At 39.4% G+C, this 20,563-nt stretch overlaps 1 protein-coding gene across 1 annotated transcript; it reads right to left on the bottom strand.

Moving 5' to 3' along the window:
* Positions 1-9,217: 9,217 nt before the first annotated feature.
* On the bottom strand, positions 9,218-10,422 carry LOC107635960 (uncharacterized). Its single transcript, XM_016339507.2, has 2 exons — positions 9,905-10,422; positions 9,218-9,827 (listed from the first exon to the last, which is right to left on the bottom strand). The coding sequence occupies exons 1-2, from the start codon at positions 10,420-10,422 to the stop codon at positions 9,218-9,220; spliced, it is 1,128 nt and encodes a 375-aa protein (XP_016194993.2).
* Between the last annotated feature and the right edge of the window lie 10,141 nt (positions 10,423-20,563).

The following is a 20,563-nucleotide window of genomic DNA, read 5'->3' on the forward strand; positions in this document are numbered from 1 at the left end:
GACCCCCACATACTGAATTGTGAAAATCATGTTGGAGTAATTTGTGTAACCCATTATAGTCAAAAACCCAGAACTTTTCCCGATATAGGAGAAGTCCATCCCGTTCCCTGGAATCTATGCTAAGCTTGCCCTCTTTAAGTTGCTGATGTAACTATACCATGGTAGGGTAGTGAGCATTAGTCCTTTTGAGAGAATCTAGCAGATCCGTTTGAATCATAGTGAGGCTGCGGAATACAAATTGAGACTCTAAATTAAGGTGATGGGAGAGGGCAATCAGTGACCTGATTCAATCTGCCAACCTTGTATTCAATATCAAACTCATAGCCCAACAACTTTGCCACGTAGTATTGTTGCTCTAGTGTCAAAATCACATGTGACATGAGTTCCTTTAAACCCTGATGGTCAGTTTTTATAATAAATTTTTTCCCTAATAAATAGTGGTGCCACTTGGTCACCGTTTGCGTAATTGCATAAAGTTCCTTGATATAAGCCAAAGCAAGACTCATTCTTTGGATTCATTTTCTTACTAAAATAGGATAGGGGATGTTCGTTCTGCGTTAATACTGCACCAATGCCTTTATGGGACGCATCCGCCTCTACCGTAAAAGGCATAGAAAAATCTGGTAACGCTAGTACTGGGGTATGAATCATGGCAGCTTTTAGCTGCTCGAAGGCTCTATCTGCCTCTTCGCCCCAATGAAAATTATTTTTCTTGAGTAACTCGGTCAAAGGATGAGCAATTTGGGCAAAGTTAGCCACAAACTTGCGATAATACCATGTTAGTCCAAGAAAGTCCCTAAGCTGTTTGAAAGAATTTGCCTTTGGCCATACTTGAATTGCTTCTATTTTAGATGGGTCAACTTTCACACCATCTGCCCCAACGATATGGCCCGAATACTCCATTGTCTTTGAGCAAAAAGGCACTTTGATCCCTTAGCAAACAACTGGTGCTAGGATAGGACAGTTAGGATTAGCCCGATATAGTACAAGTGGTCCTCCCAAGTCTTGTTATAGACAAGAATGTAATCGAAGAAAATAACAACAAACTTTTGTAAATAAGGCTGAAAAACCTTATTCATAGTAGCCTGAAAGGTTGAAGGGGCATTAGTGAGACCGAAGGGATAACTACAAACTCATAATGCCCTTGGTGAGTGCAGAAAGCTATCATGTGAAACGAATTCTCATTCATTCGGATTTGATGGTAACCAAATCTCAAATCAATTTTAGAAGTATTCCGTACCAAAGAGTTCATGAAGCATCTCATCAATGGTTGGAATAGAAAACTTATCCCGAATTGTAATAGCGTTTAATGCTCTATAATCAATACAAAATCTCCAGCTCCCGTCCTTCTTCTTAACTAGTAAAATAGGGCTGAAAAACGCACTCTGACTCTCCCAGATTACCCCTTATCCGAGCATCTATGTCATCAAACATTTAATTTCCTCCTTCTGAAAATGACGGTACCGATAAGGCTGAACACACACCAATTGTGACTCCCGCATTAAAGTAATAGTAGGGTCTATGTCTCGATTGGGTGGCAGCTGGGTTGGTTCATCAAAAACTCCTCCAAACTCCTCTAAAACTTGTTATAGCTCTGGCTACACTGTCTCCTTCTTTATCCTCCGTTACCACCTTAAGATGGTAGAGAGTTGTGACAACCTCCGATGAAAGCATCTTTTGAAAATTTTGTTACTCATAGTGTCAGCTTGAAGCAACCGTTCACCTTATAGCAACCGTTCACCTTGTAGCTTGAAGTGACGTTATTCACCATAAATTCCATAGTAGGCAATTCATAATGTGTGGTGACATAGCCTAGGTACATCAGCCACTGAACTCTGAGAACTGTATCTGCCCCTTGGAGATCCAACACAAAAGTACTAATGGAGAATTGGTATCCCTACATTATCAAGGGAATATTCTCGCAATACGCCTTACAACCAATTACATCTCCATTGCCTACTAAAATCTGGAGTGGCGTGGTTTACTGAATCGGAAAGTAGAATATCTCCACCACACTTGCTTTCACGAAATTATGGGAACTTCCCCCCATCAACCAACACCATAACCGGCTGCTCATTATACATGCCCTTCACGCGAAAGATGGTGGGCTGGTATTGACTTACCATAGCATTGAAACTAATTTCCGGTTGCATAGCATCCACTACACTCGGCGCCTCCGCTCCCGGGGTTTGAATCAATTCAGGTTCTGGTTCTTTTGGGATCTCGTGCATTTCTTTTTCTCTGATAAACAAGTAACAAGAAGTTTTATATTTATGTCCTGGTGACCGCTTCTCCTCACAATAGTAATAGAGGCCCTTGTCTCTCTTCATCTTAATTTTAGCAGCTGACAAGTAATACATCGAGAAAGGACTACCAAGTATATGCAATGTTATTATTGACCCCCAAGATACCAAGCATAAACAATTCTAGACAAATAGAAGGAAATCATTTTAAGTCTCATCTCCACAGGTACAACAAACTATTCAAAATACTCTTTCACTTTAAAAATCCATTCATCCACATTACTATCACCATAAAAACGGGTAAAATCAACTTTTGTACCTCTAGGTTGGTAGAATTGTTGTTGGTATCAATGGTATAAAGAGCATTCATCACAGATCATCGGGGCTACCTGCTTCAACTTAAGTGCGTCAGACAGCATGCTTCGGATTTCTCTCATCGATCCCTCCAGTCCATCCATGCGCGATTCTGTCATGGAGACGTGACTTGCAACCTCCACATGATTCTGTTGTAAAGCAACAATTTCTTGCTGTCAAAGTTCATCGGAAGCCATGCTCCCTCTCAACAAGAGCACCAATAATAGAACAACACAATGACTAATGCATGAGAGTACAGAATGTAATGAGTAAGATTGTAGAAGAAGAAGAATTGAATAGTTTATTACTACTAGAAGGAAATAGATGGAATAAAAAACATGAAAGCTAATTCCCTTTACGAGTCAGGAATGAACTCCTCAAAAATAATCTCACAATACATTTCTCATGTAACAGAATTGATTTCTCCCTTCTATAAAACTCTTCTAATTAATTCTCTAGCTCACCTTTAAAAATTAATTCCCTGTTTCATACCTTTTACTTGCTAACAAAGTCTTTCATTTAAGATGGAATTTTTTCAGTTCTCATTGAATTAGATTCTGCTGTTTACACTGATCCAATTTTATAACCCAATTTCTTTTATTGTAACCTGATCATCCACTGGACTGCTTATTGTTGAGCTATCATTATAACTAATCACCTAAACGACTCTTTGACCTTTTCAACCTTTAACTCCTTTACAATATTGTGATGATTTAGATGTAGATTTAATATATCTTTTTCTGCCATTTGTAAATATCATTGTACTATGTTTATGAATGAAAATGGTTTATATATATATATATATATATTCGGTAGGTCGGGTACCGGACGGTTCGGGTTGATACTTTGGTTGATGAAAAGGGGGGAGTCGTCTGGTCTTGGGTTGCTGGACTGGAGGAGGTGTAACCGACTTCCCGAGCTCTTCGCGTGGAGAGGGGGGTGTCACCTGCAAAGACACTCCGACGCTCTAGTCAATCGAGTGTGCAGGCAAAAAGTGAGAGAATGATATATGTCGTACCTTGGGGGAGGGGTAGGACCCTCCCCATATATACCATGTCAGAGGTGGGTCCCACAAGGGCAGACCCACCTTCCTCGAAGCTTCCTTCACACAGCTGTAGCGGAGCTGTCAGCGATGGACGTGAACGCTGTTGGTGGCGCGTTATGTTTTCCCTTATGTCGTCGCCAGGTCGACCGCTCGTGGATAGGACGTGCCTTTTGCGCGCGTGTCTTTTTGTTGATGCGAATAACCGTTCGTCGCCTCGTTCTTCGCGCCGGGCATTTAATGCTCATAATGGGTTGTTTTAAACCATGTGAGTAAAGACTTTTTTACCCCTGCCTTTCGCGCTTCATGTCATATTTTTAATCCTCTAGTCAGTTTTACGCTCCATTTTTCAATCCATTTCCTTGTTCATCTTCATTCCTATTTTCTTTGCATTCTCCTTCTTCCTTCCTGAATTCCCTACTGTGATCTTCGTGTTTTTGAGCATCCATCCCTTCCTGCTTTCCTCTCAGTTATCATAGTCAATCAGGTAAGCACTCTTCTCCTCTTTCTCTGCTTTATGTTTGTTTTATCTTCATTATCATTTCTCCTATATGCATGTTGCTTGTTTGATTTGCATGCTAGATGATCATAGTGTCAAGTAGGTGCGTTAGGGGGTTACCATTCCAGGGTGTTAGCTTTTTAGGTTTTTACTTGGATTTCTGCTTTAGCCATGCTTGATCTTAGTTATTGAATAGGCTAAATGTAGTTTCTGGGCTTTTTCCGGACTTCCGACCACATAGACTAACCGAGTGGTACCCCCACTGTAGGTATGCCTCGCGTCGTTTCTCGAGCTTCCACCTCCGTCGCGGGTTACGACCCCTACGCTTGGGTAACTTCCGACGTGAAGGACTCCCCGAACCAGATGGGCGAGGAGGAGTTAACCGAGTTCTGCCAAGCCGAGTACTTGTGCGGTGGGACTGACGAGGAGGCCAACTACGACGTCTTTGTTCCTGCCCCCAACGAACGACTATATGAGCTTAATTTCCAGTCCCCCCGGGTTGCCGATTGGATTTGGTTCTATAAGTACATGTTCACCCAAGTGGGGGTTCGTATTCCATTTTCTGCTTTTCAAATGGCGCTCCTTAACCGGATCTCCGTGGTGCCGTCTCAGTTGCATCCGAATAGTTGGGCTTCCATCCGCTGTTTTGAGATGGTGTATGAATATCTAGAGTTGTCGGTGTCCGTTGACGTTTTTCTTTTTTTCTTCAACCTCACGAATCCTTCCAAGGAGGGGAAGGCGAGGAAAGGGTTCATGTCCTTCCGATCTACCCATGGTCGGAGGATCTTCGGCTTGTTCGAGGACTATTATCATGGGTTTAAAGACAAGTATTTTAAGGTGCGTCCGGTCAAAGGTCGCCATCCCTTCTGGTTGTCGTTGGAGGGGGAACGCCTTATCCCGACGTACTGGAGTTTCGGGGTGGGGTCCAACACATTTATCAAGGTGACTTACAAAGGGATGTCCGCTGTGGACAGAAAGATTGCCGACGTGTTGTTGGCTGTTTTTGGGAGGAATCATGTGAATCCCCATCTCCTTATGCGTGACCGGGTGGTCACCAGGAATCATATTTGTGAGTTGCTTTGCCTTGTATTTTTGTATTTCTATTGCTTTACTTGGTTATGCCAGTTTCACGACTAACTTGTTTACTTATTTGTTGCAGTGGAGATGTCTGCTTCGGTGACAGGGCTTGAGGGCTTGTTCAAGACATTCTTGGCGGACAGCGATGAGGAAAAGGCTGACAGAAAGCCAGAAATCCTCCCTGAGAGTAAGGATGATTAGGCGGTACCTTCACCTCGTGACACCGAGATGTCGGACAAAAATTCTGACGGGACGCACGCTTCTCCTATTCATGAGGAGACGGCTGGCATCAGGCATTCGTCCTCCGCTCAACAAGTCGAGGATGACGACTTGAAGATTGTCCCTACCCTCAAGAGGCAGAGAGCATCCTCCAGCCCTGAAGGAGCTCTCACCGTGACGGAGCGGAACTTCGATGCCGGGACCTTTATAGACTCGCAGTTGCTTTCCGGCACAGAGGATCACTTCCTTGGCACCGAGCTTGCGGGGCAGGCAAGGTGGATGTACCGTACCCTTCTCCGCGGTGCTACGATAGCTCGGAAGGCCAAGTTCGAGTTGTCGGGGATGCAGTCGCTGCGCAGGAAGCTCGAATCTGCTATCAAGGCCAATAATAAATTCAAGACTCAAGTTGAGACGCTTCGGGAGCAACTGTCCAAGACGGAGGAGAAGCTTAAAGCTGTCGAGGAGAAGGCCGAGTCTGCCGAGGAAAAACTGAAGACCTCTGATGCCACCGTGTCCCGTCTAACCGAGCGGGAGATGACTTTGGAGAGCCAACTCAATGCCGCGCAAGGTCGGGTGGTCGATTTGGAGAAGGAACGTGATGTGGCCGTCTCGTCGGCTAAGGCTGCTCAAGCTGAGGTCGAGGAGCTTAGGAAGAAACATAAAGAGACCGTGAAACTGGGAATGAGCGCGATCCTGATGACTGAGGAGGCTCTCAAGACCCAGGTGAAGATCGTGGCTCCTGATTTTGACACATCGGCAATTGGGGTCTTTAAAACAATCAAGGATGGCAAGATTGTCGACATGCCCAAAATGTGATCTCTTTGTACTTTTTGTATGGATCTGTGATTATGTTGTAGAACTTTGTGGAACTTACTTTTGTTATACTTTAATAGTCACTTGGTCGACTTGTGATTATCACTTTTCTTCGCTTATCTGGTAGCATTTTTGTTTTGTTTTGTTACCGTTTTGTCGGCGTAGGCTTGTCGCTCGTGTTCGCTTACCGTTATGTTGGTAACTTGGCGAAGCCAGGTCGTGGCTTTGCTGTTGCTGTAGCCGTTTGTTTTGGCTTTAACTTAGTTGGCTCCCGGGGTGATCAGTCTCGGGGCACCGTGTCGTTGTCCCGTTTATCATGCATTATAAGGAACATGTTGTCGTGGGATGCATAAATGGGGAAAAGTAGATGGGAAAGTAATTTTGACGAATAAACATTAATTTTGACAAGTAAACATTAATCGACAGCTAAACAAGTCTGTTGCCATGACAAGTATTCAAGAAAGTAAATCACTGAGCTCGTCAGATCACCTAATCGGCGTGTTTGAGCTAAGAATAAAACCTTCTTAGGTTACCTGCATTCCAGGTTCTCGAGATTTCCTTGCCATCGAGCTTCTCCAGCTTGTAGGCGCCTTTTCCAATTACCTCTTTGACCCTATAGGGGCCTTCCCAGTTTGCCGCGAGCTTGCCTTCCCCCTGGGTCGGGAGCCCGATGTCGTTGCGCCGCAGGATGAGGTCGTTTTGTTCAAACTCTCTCCTGAGTACTTTGGTGTTGTAGCGCAGGGCCATTATTTGCTTTAGTGCTACTTCTAACAAATGGGCCATCTCCCTTGCCTCGTCTACTAGGTCATTCTCTACAGCTTCTTCCGCTCCGTTTAGAAGTAGTCATGGGCTCGGCTCGCCGATCTCTACGGGTATCATTGCGTCCACCGCATACGTCAGGCGGAAAGGGGTTTCTCCCGTGGAGGACTGCTTGGTTGTACGATAAGACCAGAGGACCGAGGCGAGTTCGTTGGCCCATGCACCTTTTTTATTATCCAGCCGCTTCTTGAGGCCCAGCAAGACGACCTTATTTGCAGCCTCGACTTGCCCGTTCGTCTGGGGATGCTCCACCGAAGAGAATTTTTATTTTATGCCCAGACTGGTGAGGAACTCAACGCACTTTTTATCGGTGAACTGCGTCCCGTTATCCGAGATGACGACTTCCGGGATGCCGAATCGGGTTATCACTGTCTCCCATAGTTATCAGAACCGGACTGAACCAGCCGGTTCGACCGAAAAACTGGTGAACCGGTGGTCTGGCCGATTCGATTGATGCTGTGGACCGAACACGCAATTGACTCGGTCAACGGTGGTCAAACCCGTTGAAAACCGACCGGTTCGTGTCTGAACCGCTGTTGACCCGTGCGAGTCCACGGATGCACTCGTGGGCCACAAACCACGGAAGGTGCTCCGATGTCCCAAAATTGGTAAAAAACATTGCTGAAGGGTTCGGAACAGGGGACCTACTGCATACAAGGTCCCCTCTTATGCCACTATGCCATCACGTTTCTCATTAACATATACACCAAAAGATAATTATATACTAACTTTAAATGAATTTCATTTTTTATTTTTTTTAAACATGAATTCACATTAATACCAAGTTTTATTGTGTTATGTTTTTTTTCTCTCTTGTGTTATTTTAAATTAAAAAAATATTTTATACAAATAATTAATTTATTATCTTTTTTACATCATAAATTATATCCAGAAATTGATATTTAATTGTTATTAATATATTTATTAAAACATATATTTTAAGTTTTAATTTTTTATTTTATTTTATTTTTATAATTTTATTTAATTATGACCGGATCAACCGGGTGAATTAGCGACTCACCGGTTGAGCTAATGACCCAGTGACCCATGTCTCTTTGCTAGACTTCAATAGGGAATGCCACCAAGCTGGTGCTTTCATTTGTAAATCTATGTGCTAATTATTCTATATATTATATACATACACAACTGAATTATTTTATATTTATTTAATTTAATTTTAGTTTTATACTCAATTTTTTTAATTCTTTAAAATTTATAGAATTATTAAAATAAGTATAAAATATTTTAATATTTACATTTACATATTAAAATGTTAGTAAAGATATTTATTTTAAATTTTTTAGAGTATTGAGTTAGTAGATCTTCGAAGATTTCGACTTAGGACTAATTAGTAGGGACATATAAGCATTACTACTAAATTTCACATGATAAATTAATAGAGGGACATAATGTGTTCATCATTTACTATCTTGAAGGACCAAATTGGTACTTTATTTTTTTTTTTCAAGGGCTAATTAATCTGAAGTCGAAAATTTTAAGGTCCTAATTGTCACTTTATTCAATTTTTTACTATTTTTTATTTTTTATTTACGTACGACCGGTTCTATCGGTTCAACCAGTGACCCACCGGTTGAACCAATGACCCAGTGACCCAGTGACCTGACCGGTTCGATCACCGGTTCGGTTCTGACAACTATGCTGTCTCCACATGAACTTTCGACAATTGGATGAGGATATACTGGCCAGCGGTTCAGCCTCTATCCATTTGGTGTAGTAGTCGATGGCAACTACGAGATATTTAACTTGCCCCGGACTAACTGGGAAAGGTCCCAAGAGGTCGACTCCCCATTGTGCAAAAGGTCGGGAGGACGTCAATAGGCTTAGTTCGGTTGCCGGTGCTTTGTGGAAGTTGGCGTTCTCTTGGCACTTAACGCATTTCCTTACGAACTCTTTGGAGTCCGTCATCATCGATGGCCAGTAATATCCAGCTCGGATGAGCTTTCTTGCTAGACCTTTGCCCCCGATGTGGTGGCCACAGCACCCCTCATGGACTTCTCTTAGCACGTAGTCCGTCTGGTCGGGATGCAGGCACTTCAGCAAGGGTTGGCTAAGTCCCTTTTTGAACAGTTGGCCCTGTATGATCGCATATTTGGCTGCCTCTCTTCTCAACGCTTTAGCTTCCTTCTCATCTTAAGGGAGTTTGCCATTTTCTTGGTAATCAGTGATGGGGTCCATCCAGGAGGGGCTTATCTTTGTCAGGTGGAGGGCAACTGCTGGTTCTTTTATCATGCCTTGAATGAGGGACCGGTTGCCGGCTCCTGGTTTCGTGCTCGCTAGCTTGGATAGGAGGTCTGCCCGTGTGTTCCTTTCCCTTAGAACGTGTTGGACCGCGACCTCCTCAAACTGTTTGCTCAGCTCTTTGACCTTATCCAAGTACTTTTGCAATAGCGAGTCTCTGGCTTGGTAGCTTTCATTTACTTGCGAGGTCACGACCTGTGAGTCGCTGCATACTTCCAGCCTCGTAGCCCCGACTTTCCGAGCTAAGATCAAGCCGCCTAGAAGGGCCTCATATTCCGCTTGGTTGTTCGATACGGGAAACTCGAACTTGATTGATTGTTCGTATATGACCCCAGCAGAACTTTCCAAGATGATCCCGGCACCTCCGGACGTTTGGTTGGAGTCCCCGTCCACATGGAGCCTCCACCATATGCCCGCTTCCTCGGTCGGGTCCCCCGCTACTTCTACCAAGAAGTCCGCCATTGCTTGTGCCTTGATCGCATATCGGGGCTCATTCTTCCCGCTAAGTCAGGTTTTTGGAGCACTTGGCGGATTCCCTGGTCCGTTCTCACGACCACTTGGTGACCCTGGAAGTATTGCCGTAGTCTTCGGGAGGAAGTTAGCAGTGCTAGAGCCAGCTTCTCTAATTTGCTGTATCTCAATTCTGCTCCTTGCAGTGCTTTACTCACGAAGTAAATTGGTTGTTGAACCTTCCCTTCTTCCCATACCAGAACTGCCGCCAGCGCTTCATCCGTTATGGCCAGGTACAGGTAGAGCGGTTCTCCGACTTTGGACTTCCCGAGCACGGGTGGTGTGGCGAGGATCTCTTTGAAATGTTTAAATGCTTCCTCACAAGCCGGGGTCCATTCAAACACTATCCTTTTTTTCATAAGATTGAAAAATGGTAGCGCCCTAGCAGCCGATGCTCCAAGAAAACGGGATAAGGCGGTGAGTCTGCCCGACAGCCTCTGAACATCCTTAACGCAGCCCGGACTCTTCATTTGGAGTATCGCTTGGCACTTTTCCGCGTTGGCTTCGACCTTTCTTTGGGTTATCATGAACCCTAGGAACTTTCCCGCTTCCATGGCAAATGCGCATTTGAGTGGGTTGAGCCTCATGCCGTGTCGTTGGAGGGAAGAGAACACATTTCCCAGGTCGCTTATGAGGTTCTTAGGCCAGGTGGTCTTTGCGAGGATATCATCTACATACACCTCTACCGTTTTTCTTATGAGGTCGCTAAATATCTTGTTCATTAGCCTTTGGTACGTTGCCCCAGCGTTCTTCAGGCCGAACGGCATTACCTTGTAACATGAGTTGGGGGTTTATCCCCGGCATGTCGGTTGGCGTCCATGCAAATAGGTCGCCGTTGGCCCTTATCATTTCCATTAGAGGTTCCTTCAAGTCGTGTGGGAGGTTTCTGTTCACGAAGGTGAACTTCTCCTCCGTGTCCCCGACTCTGAACCTCTCTAAGTTCCCTTCCGGCTCGGGTCTCGGCTTGTCGCTGACTCTAGCGTCCAAGTCGGCAAGGAACACCCCCGATGCCTCTTTAGATTTCTTCCTTAAGGAGAGGCTGGCATTGTCGCAAGCGACTGCCATTTCCAGGTCTCCTTTTATGGATCCCACGGATCCGTCGTCAGCGACGAACTTCATTATCAACATCTTTGTGCTGATCACTGCTCCGAGGTCGTTGATAGTCTTTCTCCCTAGGATGACATTGTAGGCTGTAGAGTCTCGTAGAACCACGAACTCGGCCATTACCGACCTTCGCCCCTGCCCTGATCCTACAGATATTGGTAGGGAAATTATCCCATCTGGTTTGATGAAGTGGTCGCCCAAACCTACAACACCGTGCTGGTGCGTCTTTAGATCAGCATCTCGTAGGCCCAGGGCGTCGAACACGTTGCGAAACATGATATTCGAGTCAGCCCCGGTGTCCACGAGGATTCACTTGACGAGGCCGGTTCCCACTCTGGCCGTGATAACCATGGGAGGGTTTTCTGCGGCCTCCTCGAACCATTGGTCCTCTGGACCGAATGAGATGGGTGGGAGCCTCTTGGAGCTTCGCACAGTGGATGAGGAAACCGCCAGGACCTTGGCGTCTTTCTTGTGTGCCGACCTCGACCTTGGAGGTGCGTCTCTTGCCGTTACCACGTTCACTATGGTAAGGCCGTGTTCGTTGTCCTCCGGCTCGTGACGTCGCTTTGCCGCACGGGTCTTGTCCTCTCCTTCGCAGTCGCGATCTCACCTCCTTGGCTCCCTGATGAGATGGGAGAATTCGGCCAGTTTACCATCCCAGATCGCTTGTTCCAGCGCGTCCTTCAGGTCGAAGCAATCCTGTGTCTTGTGTCCATAGCCTTTGTGATAATCACAATAGAGACTCTTGTTTCCCCCGGTCTGGTCCTTCAGAGGTCAAGGCTTCGACAAAATTCCCTTCTCTGCTATCTGTTGATAAACTTCTATGATGGGGACAGTGAGGGGGTGTAATTGGTGAACTTCCCGACTCGAGGAAACGGCCTGGGTGCCTTGTTCGGACCGCCGTCTCTGGCGTGTTCCTTCTGTCTTTCTCTGTTGCCGTGCTGTCGGGTTTTATTGTAGGAGGGCTGCCGTTTGTTGGCAGCCACGACCTGGCTGACTTCTTCATCGTTAATGTATTCCCTGGCTACACTTTGGATCTCCTGCATTGTCCATACCGGCTTTGTGGTGAGGTGTTTTCTGAAGTCCTCGTTTAGGAGTCCATTCGTCAGGCACAGGCTAGGAACCGAATCAGTTAGCCCGTCGGGTTTCCAAGCACTCGTCGTTGAAACGGTCTAGATATTTCCTGGTCGGTTCGCCGGACCTCTGCGTCACCCCGAGCAGATTGATCGGGTGCTTTGCCTTTGCGATTCTGGTAGTAAATTGGGCTAAGAAGGCGTGGCAAATATCCGAAAATCTGGCCACCGAGTCCGTCGGGAGGCTATTAAACCACCGTATCGCAGGTCCCACGAGAGTTACCGGGAAAGCTCGGCACTTTACTTCGTCTCCCACTCCCTCCAGGTTCATCCTTGCCTCGAAGGCCGTAAGGTGCTCCTGCGGGTCTTGGGTTCCGTCGTACCTCATGTCCGTTGGCTTGTCAAACTGCTTTGACAGTCGGACTTCGAGGATGGAACGATGAAATGGGGTTGCGCCCATTATCACTGGTCCCCGCGTTCTCCTTGTTCTTTCCTCGCCGTCTTCCCGGTCTCGATCTGTGGTTCGTCTCCGTTTGCGCCTGGTGTAGATGATGGGGTCGCGGCGTCTCCTTGGGCGTCCTTCCTCCCTGGCGCTCTCGGGCTCAGATCGTGGGCTAGCTGTTCGCCGGGAGTGGCTTCTCGGAGGGGAACGGGAGTAGCTTGATTCGGGAGTTTGTTGGCAATGTTCCCGATCTTCCAACCGGCGCTCCAGGTCCTGCATCCTGTGACGCAGTTCCTGCATTATTCTGGCGCTGTTGTCGCCAGTTTTCCCGAAGGGGCGCCTTTCTTGAGATCGTGAGGTTCGTCGTGGAGGGGACCTCGTACGCTCCCGGGAGGAAGCCACGGAGGCTTCTCCTCTGCGCTCGGTCTCGCGGCCTGTTCCTCTTGGGTCCAGCACAACGTCCATTCAGACATCCCCACAGACGGCGCTAATGTTCGGTAGGTCGGGTACCGGACGGTTCAGGTTGATACTTTGGTTGATGAAAAGGGGGAAGTCGTCTGGTCTTGGGTTGCTGGATTGGAGGAGGTGTAACCGACTTCCCGAGCTCTTCGCGTGGAGAGGGGGGTGTCACCTGCAAAGACACTCCGACGCTCTAGTCAGTCGAGTGTGCAGGAGAAAAGTGAGAGAATGATATATGTCGTACCTTGGGGGAGGGGTAGGACCCTCCCCATATATACCATGTCAGAAGTGGGTCCCACAAGGACAAACCCACCTTCCTCGAAGCTTCCTTCACACAGCTGTAGTGGAGCTGTCAGGGACGCGTGTCCGGGTGAGAGGTTGAGCAACTCCGATCCAACCGTTCGAGTCGGGTGGTCCACGGGTCGAATCGGCCCGTATGCTGTTTAGGTCAGGCCGTAACACTATATATATATACACACACGATAATAATGGTCCCAATCAATAACCTTTCGGTTGTACTCTAGGTATGAACTGTTATGTTATCTGTTCATATTATTTTATCTATTAACAATTTAATCACAAGTTTAATTGATTAACCCAATTTAACAAAAGGGGAGATTTGCCGGTCCAATCAACCATGTGGTGGATAGTAATTAATTCCTTTCACAACACAAAACAACAAACCAATGGATTAGTGGTCCCAATAATTTTTTCTTTTTAATTTTAATAACCAGGCCTCGTTCATCCTTGCACTAACACAACCGAAGATGGTTAATACATTCAATAAAAAAGACTTAGAGCCTGACTGATTTGTGCTTTTTATTTTCATTTTTGTTTTTAATATTTTTATTTTTAAGATACTGTGATAAAAAAAATTGACAATATAATAGTGAAAACAATTTTTTTTTTATATTTGTCAACATTTTCATTTTTTTTTCATAAAATACCAAAAACAAAAAAATACTGAAAATAAAAACAAAAATCAATTAAGTTCTTAAATTTCACAAAAATTCAATTTTGACTTTTACTCTCAATATTAAAAATTATTTTAACAAATACTCAAAAAATATTAAGATATGTCTTTAGACACATGGACTAAATTTACTTACGCTGTGTTTGTTTAGATGGAAATTGGGGGAAATTGAATATGAACGGAAAGAAAAAGGAAGAAAATTTGAAGTTTCACTTGTTTGGGAATGAAAGAAAATGTAAAAAGAAAAATACAACAGTAGCAAAAAGTGAATGAGACCCACCAAGAACTTTTCTCTCCAACTAAGGCGAAAAAATGGGAAGAAAACTCGTTTCACTGCATCATTTCCAAACCCTACCCTTTTCTTTTTCTGAAAACTCATCTTTAACATGAGATTCAGCTGTGCATGCTACCCACTTCCAACTCTATCAAGTATCAACTAGTGCAAGTGTTACTAACGTCATTCCTCCACCACTTCTCAATCATTCTGGTCACGGCATCTTACATCTACGGGTCAAATCTGGTAAGTTTTCTATGTTGCTCTTATTCACCTTTCATTCTTTATTAGATTCATAGATCTATGGGTCTCAGGTTCAATTTTGCAGTATAAGAACAAAGATTACATTTTAGTTTGAATTATGAGTTTGTTATATTATGAATATAATTAAATTTTGTTGTTATTATTTAATCATATTTATGAATATTTACATAATTATATACATAATAACATGACTACATAATATGAAAGGTAATATTGTCATTATATAACTTAATTCATTTTTCTCTCTATTTTCTTTTTCAAACAAACAACATAAATTATTTATCTTTCAATATCTTTCTATCGTATTTTTCTTCCATCCAAACACACCCATAAAAATTAAATTTCACTTCAATTTCTTTCCTTTCTATTTTTTTTCACTCAATTTCTCTCCTTCCTATTTCTTTCCCCCCTCAAACAAAGTGTTAAACTTTTGGTAAACTATTTAGTGTGTGTTTAGATTACAGTTTGCAAACCAGAGTTTGCATAAAATTGATTTTGTAAAATTGATTTTGATGATAAGTTAGTTTGGGTTAACGTGATTTATGTTTGGTAATCTTTGTATTAAAATTGATTATAGTAAAATAAATGTTGTTTGGATTATACTACTCAAAATTATTTTTAGATGAAAAATTACTAAAATAGACATCAATTTTATATACCTGCAAAATCAGAATACTATAAAAAATATTTATCATATAAATAAAATAAATATAATAAAAAATAAAAATATAAAAGAGAGTACTATAAATTTTATAATGTCACACAAAAAGAAAATATTCTATAATTTTTTTTAGTATCGTCAGTACTCTTTAATTTAGTATTATTTTAGACTATAAATTTTTATTATTTATGACTCTATTGTTACTTATAATTAATTTTTTATTTATTTTGTCATTTTTTATAGGATCATAATTTATATTATTCAAAATTTTGATAATAAACGTAATATATAATAATTACAATTACAAATTTTACAAATTCAGAATAAAAAATAAAAAAATTAATACAAAACAAAATAGAGTACATCAAAGAATAGAAAAAAATTATACAGATAAGAAATAATAAAAATTCCATAAAACCAACAACATATATTATATGAACAAAAAAATACCATAAAACGTAAATAAAATTCATATGAATAAAATCAAATAAAAATAAAAAAATTTCAATTTGTTAGTGATTGAAATAAATCTGAACGATTTTGATGAAAAAAATGGAACTAAAAAATTATGAAGAAGTAGGAAGAATTACAAAGAATGACTAATAATTACTAGTATCATTTTTATAGAAGAAAATGAAGGGTAGGGTTGGTAAAAAAGGAATATTTGAGCTTCTCCTAAACGTGAACGTAAAACGTGAAACGCAGAAGCTACAAATTTGAGCTCCTCCTAAACGTGGGTTCAGAGGCAGAATCAATTCTGCGTTCACAAGGATAAAAATGGCCAAACATAAGAGTGAAGCTTTCAAGAAGCTCAAACGTGCTTCTCTCCGCCCCAACGTGTTTGTCAAACACACCCTTAGTAGCAACCAAAATTCCAAAAAGTCTTTGCATGTTATCCTTGGGGCCACAGTAAAATGAGTCAAGTTCAACAATGTCATTTCCGTGTGGACAGCTACACATTTTTTTTTTTTATTTCCATGCATCTAGCCTCTAGGATCACAAGATTGGTCCCTTTAAAAAGTTTCAAAACTAACTTTTTTTAGTTTTTAACTTATAAAAAGTAATAGTATTAGTTTTTGGTGCAATTTTTAAAATCAAATTGCAACTTTTTAAGAAGCTATTTAAGAGCTTATAGAGAATTTAAAAAAAATGACTTCTCTCATAATACTATTACTTTTTATCACATTTTTATAAAATAAACACTTTTAAAACTAAAAACACAAACACAAAATAACTTATTTACAAGTTACTTTTAATATAGTCATTTATTGTTTAAGTTATTTTTTCAAAAGTAGCTTAATTAAGTTATTTTTTCAAATTGGGCCTAAGTCATTTCCACTTAATTATTTAATGAGTATTAGAGATATAATTATTTATATTATTTTTTTATCAGTTTAAATTTTTAGAATAAATAATTTAATAAGATAATATCATACCTCTATGTTTGAAAAGCATCGAAGAGTTCGAATCTTGATAAACTCTAAAAATAAATAAAAAATAGCATAAGACAATTTAATTTTTTGAGATGAGTAATTTCATAATAATTATATATTAATTAAGTATTATGCATAATTATTATTTATTAGCTCATAATTATAAATATATATATATATATATATATATATATATATATATATATGCATAGCAAGAGGCTGCTTCAATTCAAAGTTGAGAGTAACAATAATGCAAAGTTTCATCACAGTTAATATATAATGATGAAAGTTTCAAAGCTTGGAATTATTAATAGCAAATGTGATTTGTAATATAATACATGCATGAAATTATATATATATATTTTTATAAACTTTGTATAAATAAAAAAATACAAAAAATAATATATAGAATGATATCATCAAAATTAATTATATATCTTGTGGAGACATACATTATTTTGGTTAGAAAAAAGAACAGAAATAAAAGCCATATATAGTAGTCTCTCACATCAGACTACAGTAGTTTATATTATTATATGATCAGTAATATAGTTAAAGGAATTACGGAACGTAGGTAGAGCTAGTTAAATTCAACATTGATGGACAATGCACAAAATTTTTTAACACATTCAATGTTTGATGTTGATGGAGTGAGTATAGTGTTCATGAATAATGCAATATGTTTAATACTTTGATTCAAATTAATTAAATTTTGTCCATACTTGGATCTACCTTTGAGCATTTTCTTCGTAGAAACCATCAAACTCAGCCAATGCCACATTGCAACTCTGGCCTTGTCTTATTCACTGTTCTTCGCCTCATCTTATATATATATATTTGAATATCACAACATAACTCATTCACCCCTTTAATTAATTCATTAATATAGTTTTTGCTAATAAGATAGCTAGTGTTATATATATTATAACCAATGGAATCACACAACGCATTAAAGCATGCCTACAATATGGGTGTGCTAAAACAAAAGGAGTTTCAACTTTCAACAAAGAAAAGTTTATAAATACATTTAAAAAAAATAAATTTTATATCTCTTTCATAAAAGTTTTTTCAATCAACAGCGGAGCCAGTTTTACAAACAAAACCCTAAAGAGAAGTACTAAAAATGATGTTATTGGTTGAATAAAACCATCAATTACATCGTACATTGTGTAGGTTCACAACCAATTATAAAAGAATAAATATTAAGATTATTATAATAAATAAAATTTTTGAACATTTTACTTTATAAAATATAAAATAAATATATTAAAAATCTATCTTTTAAAATTTTCTATAACAAAGTTTTTTTTTTCTTAACGATGTTAACACATATTTTTCTAATCTTACACGGATCACCAAACAGAGTATTTGTACATTTAAGTTGATAAAAGTGTAAAGAGAAAAAGTTGGAAAATGTGATGGGAAATTTGAAACGAGGAATTTGTTTGTTGGGGGGGTCACATTTTCCAAGGGAAGAAAATCCAAAATGGGGTACCTGCAAAACCCAGGGAGGCTTTGGCACTTTGTGATGGAACCATTTTGGCTTTACAATTCAATTATCAAACCCTTTCTCTCTTTGGCTGCCGCCTTTGCAACTTGGTCCCCAATGTCTTCATGGATTTTCTATTCTCTCTCTCTCTCTCTCTCTTCACTCCTTTCTCCTTCAACTTCTCTCTTTATATACCATCTTCTACACACCCCTTTCATTCTACACAACTACCAATTTCATCAAGAAAAAAAAATTCATTTCAGATATATCATCAAGTTGTTCTATCTATCTATTCATATGCTCCATCTATTTGTCTTGTGTTTATCAATTATTGCTGTGTGTTGTTTTGATGGTGCAAATTGTGGTGAAGATATTGTGATTCATAAGTAATTGAAATCACTGAAATATTCGAATTATGTGTCTGCCTGGCTCCCTGAATGCCATGTAAGTTAGTTTGTTAAGAAAAGATTAACAAACGTCTTATATGGCATGAAGGGAGTCACGCAGGCGATTCATTTTGAAACATATTGGTAGGAAAGTGGATCCTCTCGAGTGAGAAAAAAATTGGATGGTATCCAGTGTTCAATTTAATCATTTATTACTCTCTTTCTCTTATTTATTTTTGGTCCCACTTATAGAATCAAAGGTAATAAATCACACTATATTCTATCAATTGTTAAAAAAATTGGAGAGGATCATTTTCTATATTGGTAGATTCATATTTTCTGCACATCCAAGATTCTTGATACTCATAGTTTTTTATGATGTTTTTGAGATTCAGTCCAGCTTTCTATGTATATATGCAGAGTTTCATCATGCACGTACAGTCACATCTAAACATAGGTAAAAATTATTATTATTGTCTTTAACTTTCTCTGGTCTTCTTGCACCATTTCAAACATGTATCTTAATAAAACTTAAAGATTATATAAAGAGGATACAAAAGTTATGTAAAGAAAAAATATTATGCTATGTATTTTTTAATTAAAAAAGTATAAAAATAAAATTAAAATATATATATAAGTTAAAATTGTAACCAAATTTATATATTATATTGGACTAAATTTATGTACTAATTGTCGTCATGACTAAAATAAAAAAGTGGTTTAATATGTCTTAAAAGAATATATCATATTTCATATAATTTTGCTTTAATTTTTCTTTTAATAAAACAGAATTTCTGTATTTTTTCTTTCTTTCTTTAATATTTATTTAGTCTATTATTAGAATTTAGAAGCATTCACCACTTAAGTTAATTATTTTGATTATGTTCCTTTGCAGTTGTAACACAAAAAAAAGTTGGCCAAATGAGACAATAGGATATGAGGAAATTGCAGTGCAGCTTCTATAGCCCTGTGTAGGTCCTATGAAGAGGAACAATATATTTATATATATATTATGTGTTTATTAATCCATAATTTTTTTGTTATTATTAGTATAAATTTAAAATTAATTTTTGTTTTATTATTTTTTTAGATAATAAATAAAATTAAGTTGATAGAGATGTAAATATAAATAAGTTAATTAATGATTTACGGCAATTAATAATTAGGTATTGCATAGAATGTGAGTATGGGATTTTTTTTGTTTTCAAAAAATAAAACTATTTTTTTTAATTTGATCTAGAAACACCAAAAATTGACTACAAAACTTCAATTTTCGCTGCCATTATAAAAAAGATAAAGGTATGATACATAGTAAGAGAATTCATGTATTAATATATGTATGTATATAAGTCTGGAATGTATGCTACCCAGTCATTTTTGCGTAGCCACAATCTTTTTGTTATGAGATTATTATTATTATTATTATTGTGTACATTATTTAAATTTTTTTCTAGAAGAGTCTTGTCCTTGACTTTGGTAGACTTGTGTAGCCAAGTTTGACACGCCTAGATAGTGACCCATTTGCACCCCGGGAAACCGTTTTTAATTTGCATATAGATGCATGATTGGTGTTGGATTGATATGGAAGAGAGACGTGCTTTATAATTTTGTGGTGTCAGTAGAGCCACAACTCGAACTCTGCGAGTTCTATTCATTATACGGACCGTTGCGTTTCACTAAACACATGGTCCGATTTGATGCAGTTTGGACACGCGTCGTGCAGGAGCTTCTCCTCAAACGGTGCCCTGAAATCAAACAAAGATCCATACAATTCTTTCTCACCGTCCGATTACAATCATTTTTACATTTCACTCTCAATTTCATTCCCACCTTTTTTCCGTTTCTAAGTGGAGCTTTGCATGGTAGAGAAAAAAAAATTATGCCAAAAAAATATAAAATTAAAGATGTTGATTGATCTGAGTTTCATATTATTCATTATCTCAGTCATCCTGATTATGTAAGTTTTTTTTTAAATTTTTTATGTTTATAATTTTATTGTTAGAAATTTAATTATTATGATTGTTGTTAGAAATGCAATTTAAGAATATAAATAGAATGATTATTAGTATTTTTTAATATTTGTTAGATTTTTCTGAAATCTTTTTACTAATTTTTAATTATAAATATTATTATTAGAAAATTCATTATTATTATTCTTGTTAGTTTTTGA

This window comes from Arachis ipaensis, chromosome B4, assembly GCF_059453495.1.
Source record: "Arachis ipaensis isolate K30076 ecotype BB chromosome B4, ASM5945349v1, whole genome shotgun sequence".
In the NCBI taxonomy this organism is placed as follows: domain Eukaryota; kingdom Viridiplantae; phylum Streptophyta; class Magnoliopsida; order Fabales; family Fabaceae; genus Arachis; species Arachis ipaensis.

What these genes read in the sequence shown, in the direction of transcription:
- LOC107635960 (XM_016339507.2), bottom strand. Translation starts at nt 10,422, where the DNA reads ATGAGGCTCAACCCACTCAAATGCGCATTTGCCATGGAAGCGGGAAAG. An exon ending in ACTTCCTCCCGAAGACTACG is followed by an intron (nt 9,828 to 9,904) that starts GCAATACTTCCA and finishes AACCTGACTTAG; the next exon opens with CGGGAAGAATGAGCCCCGAT.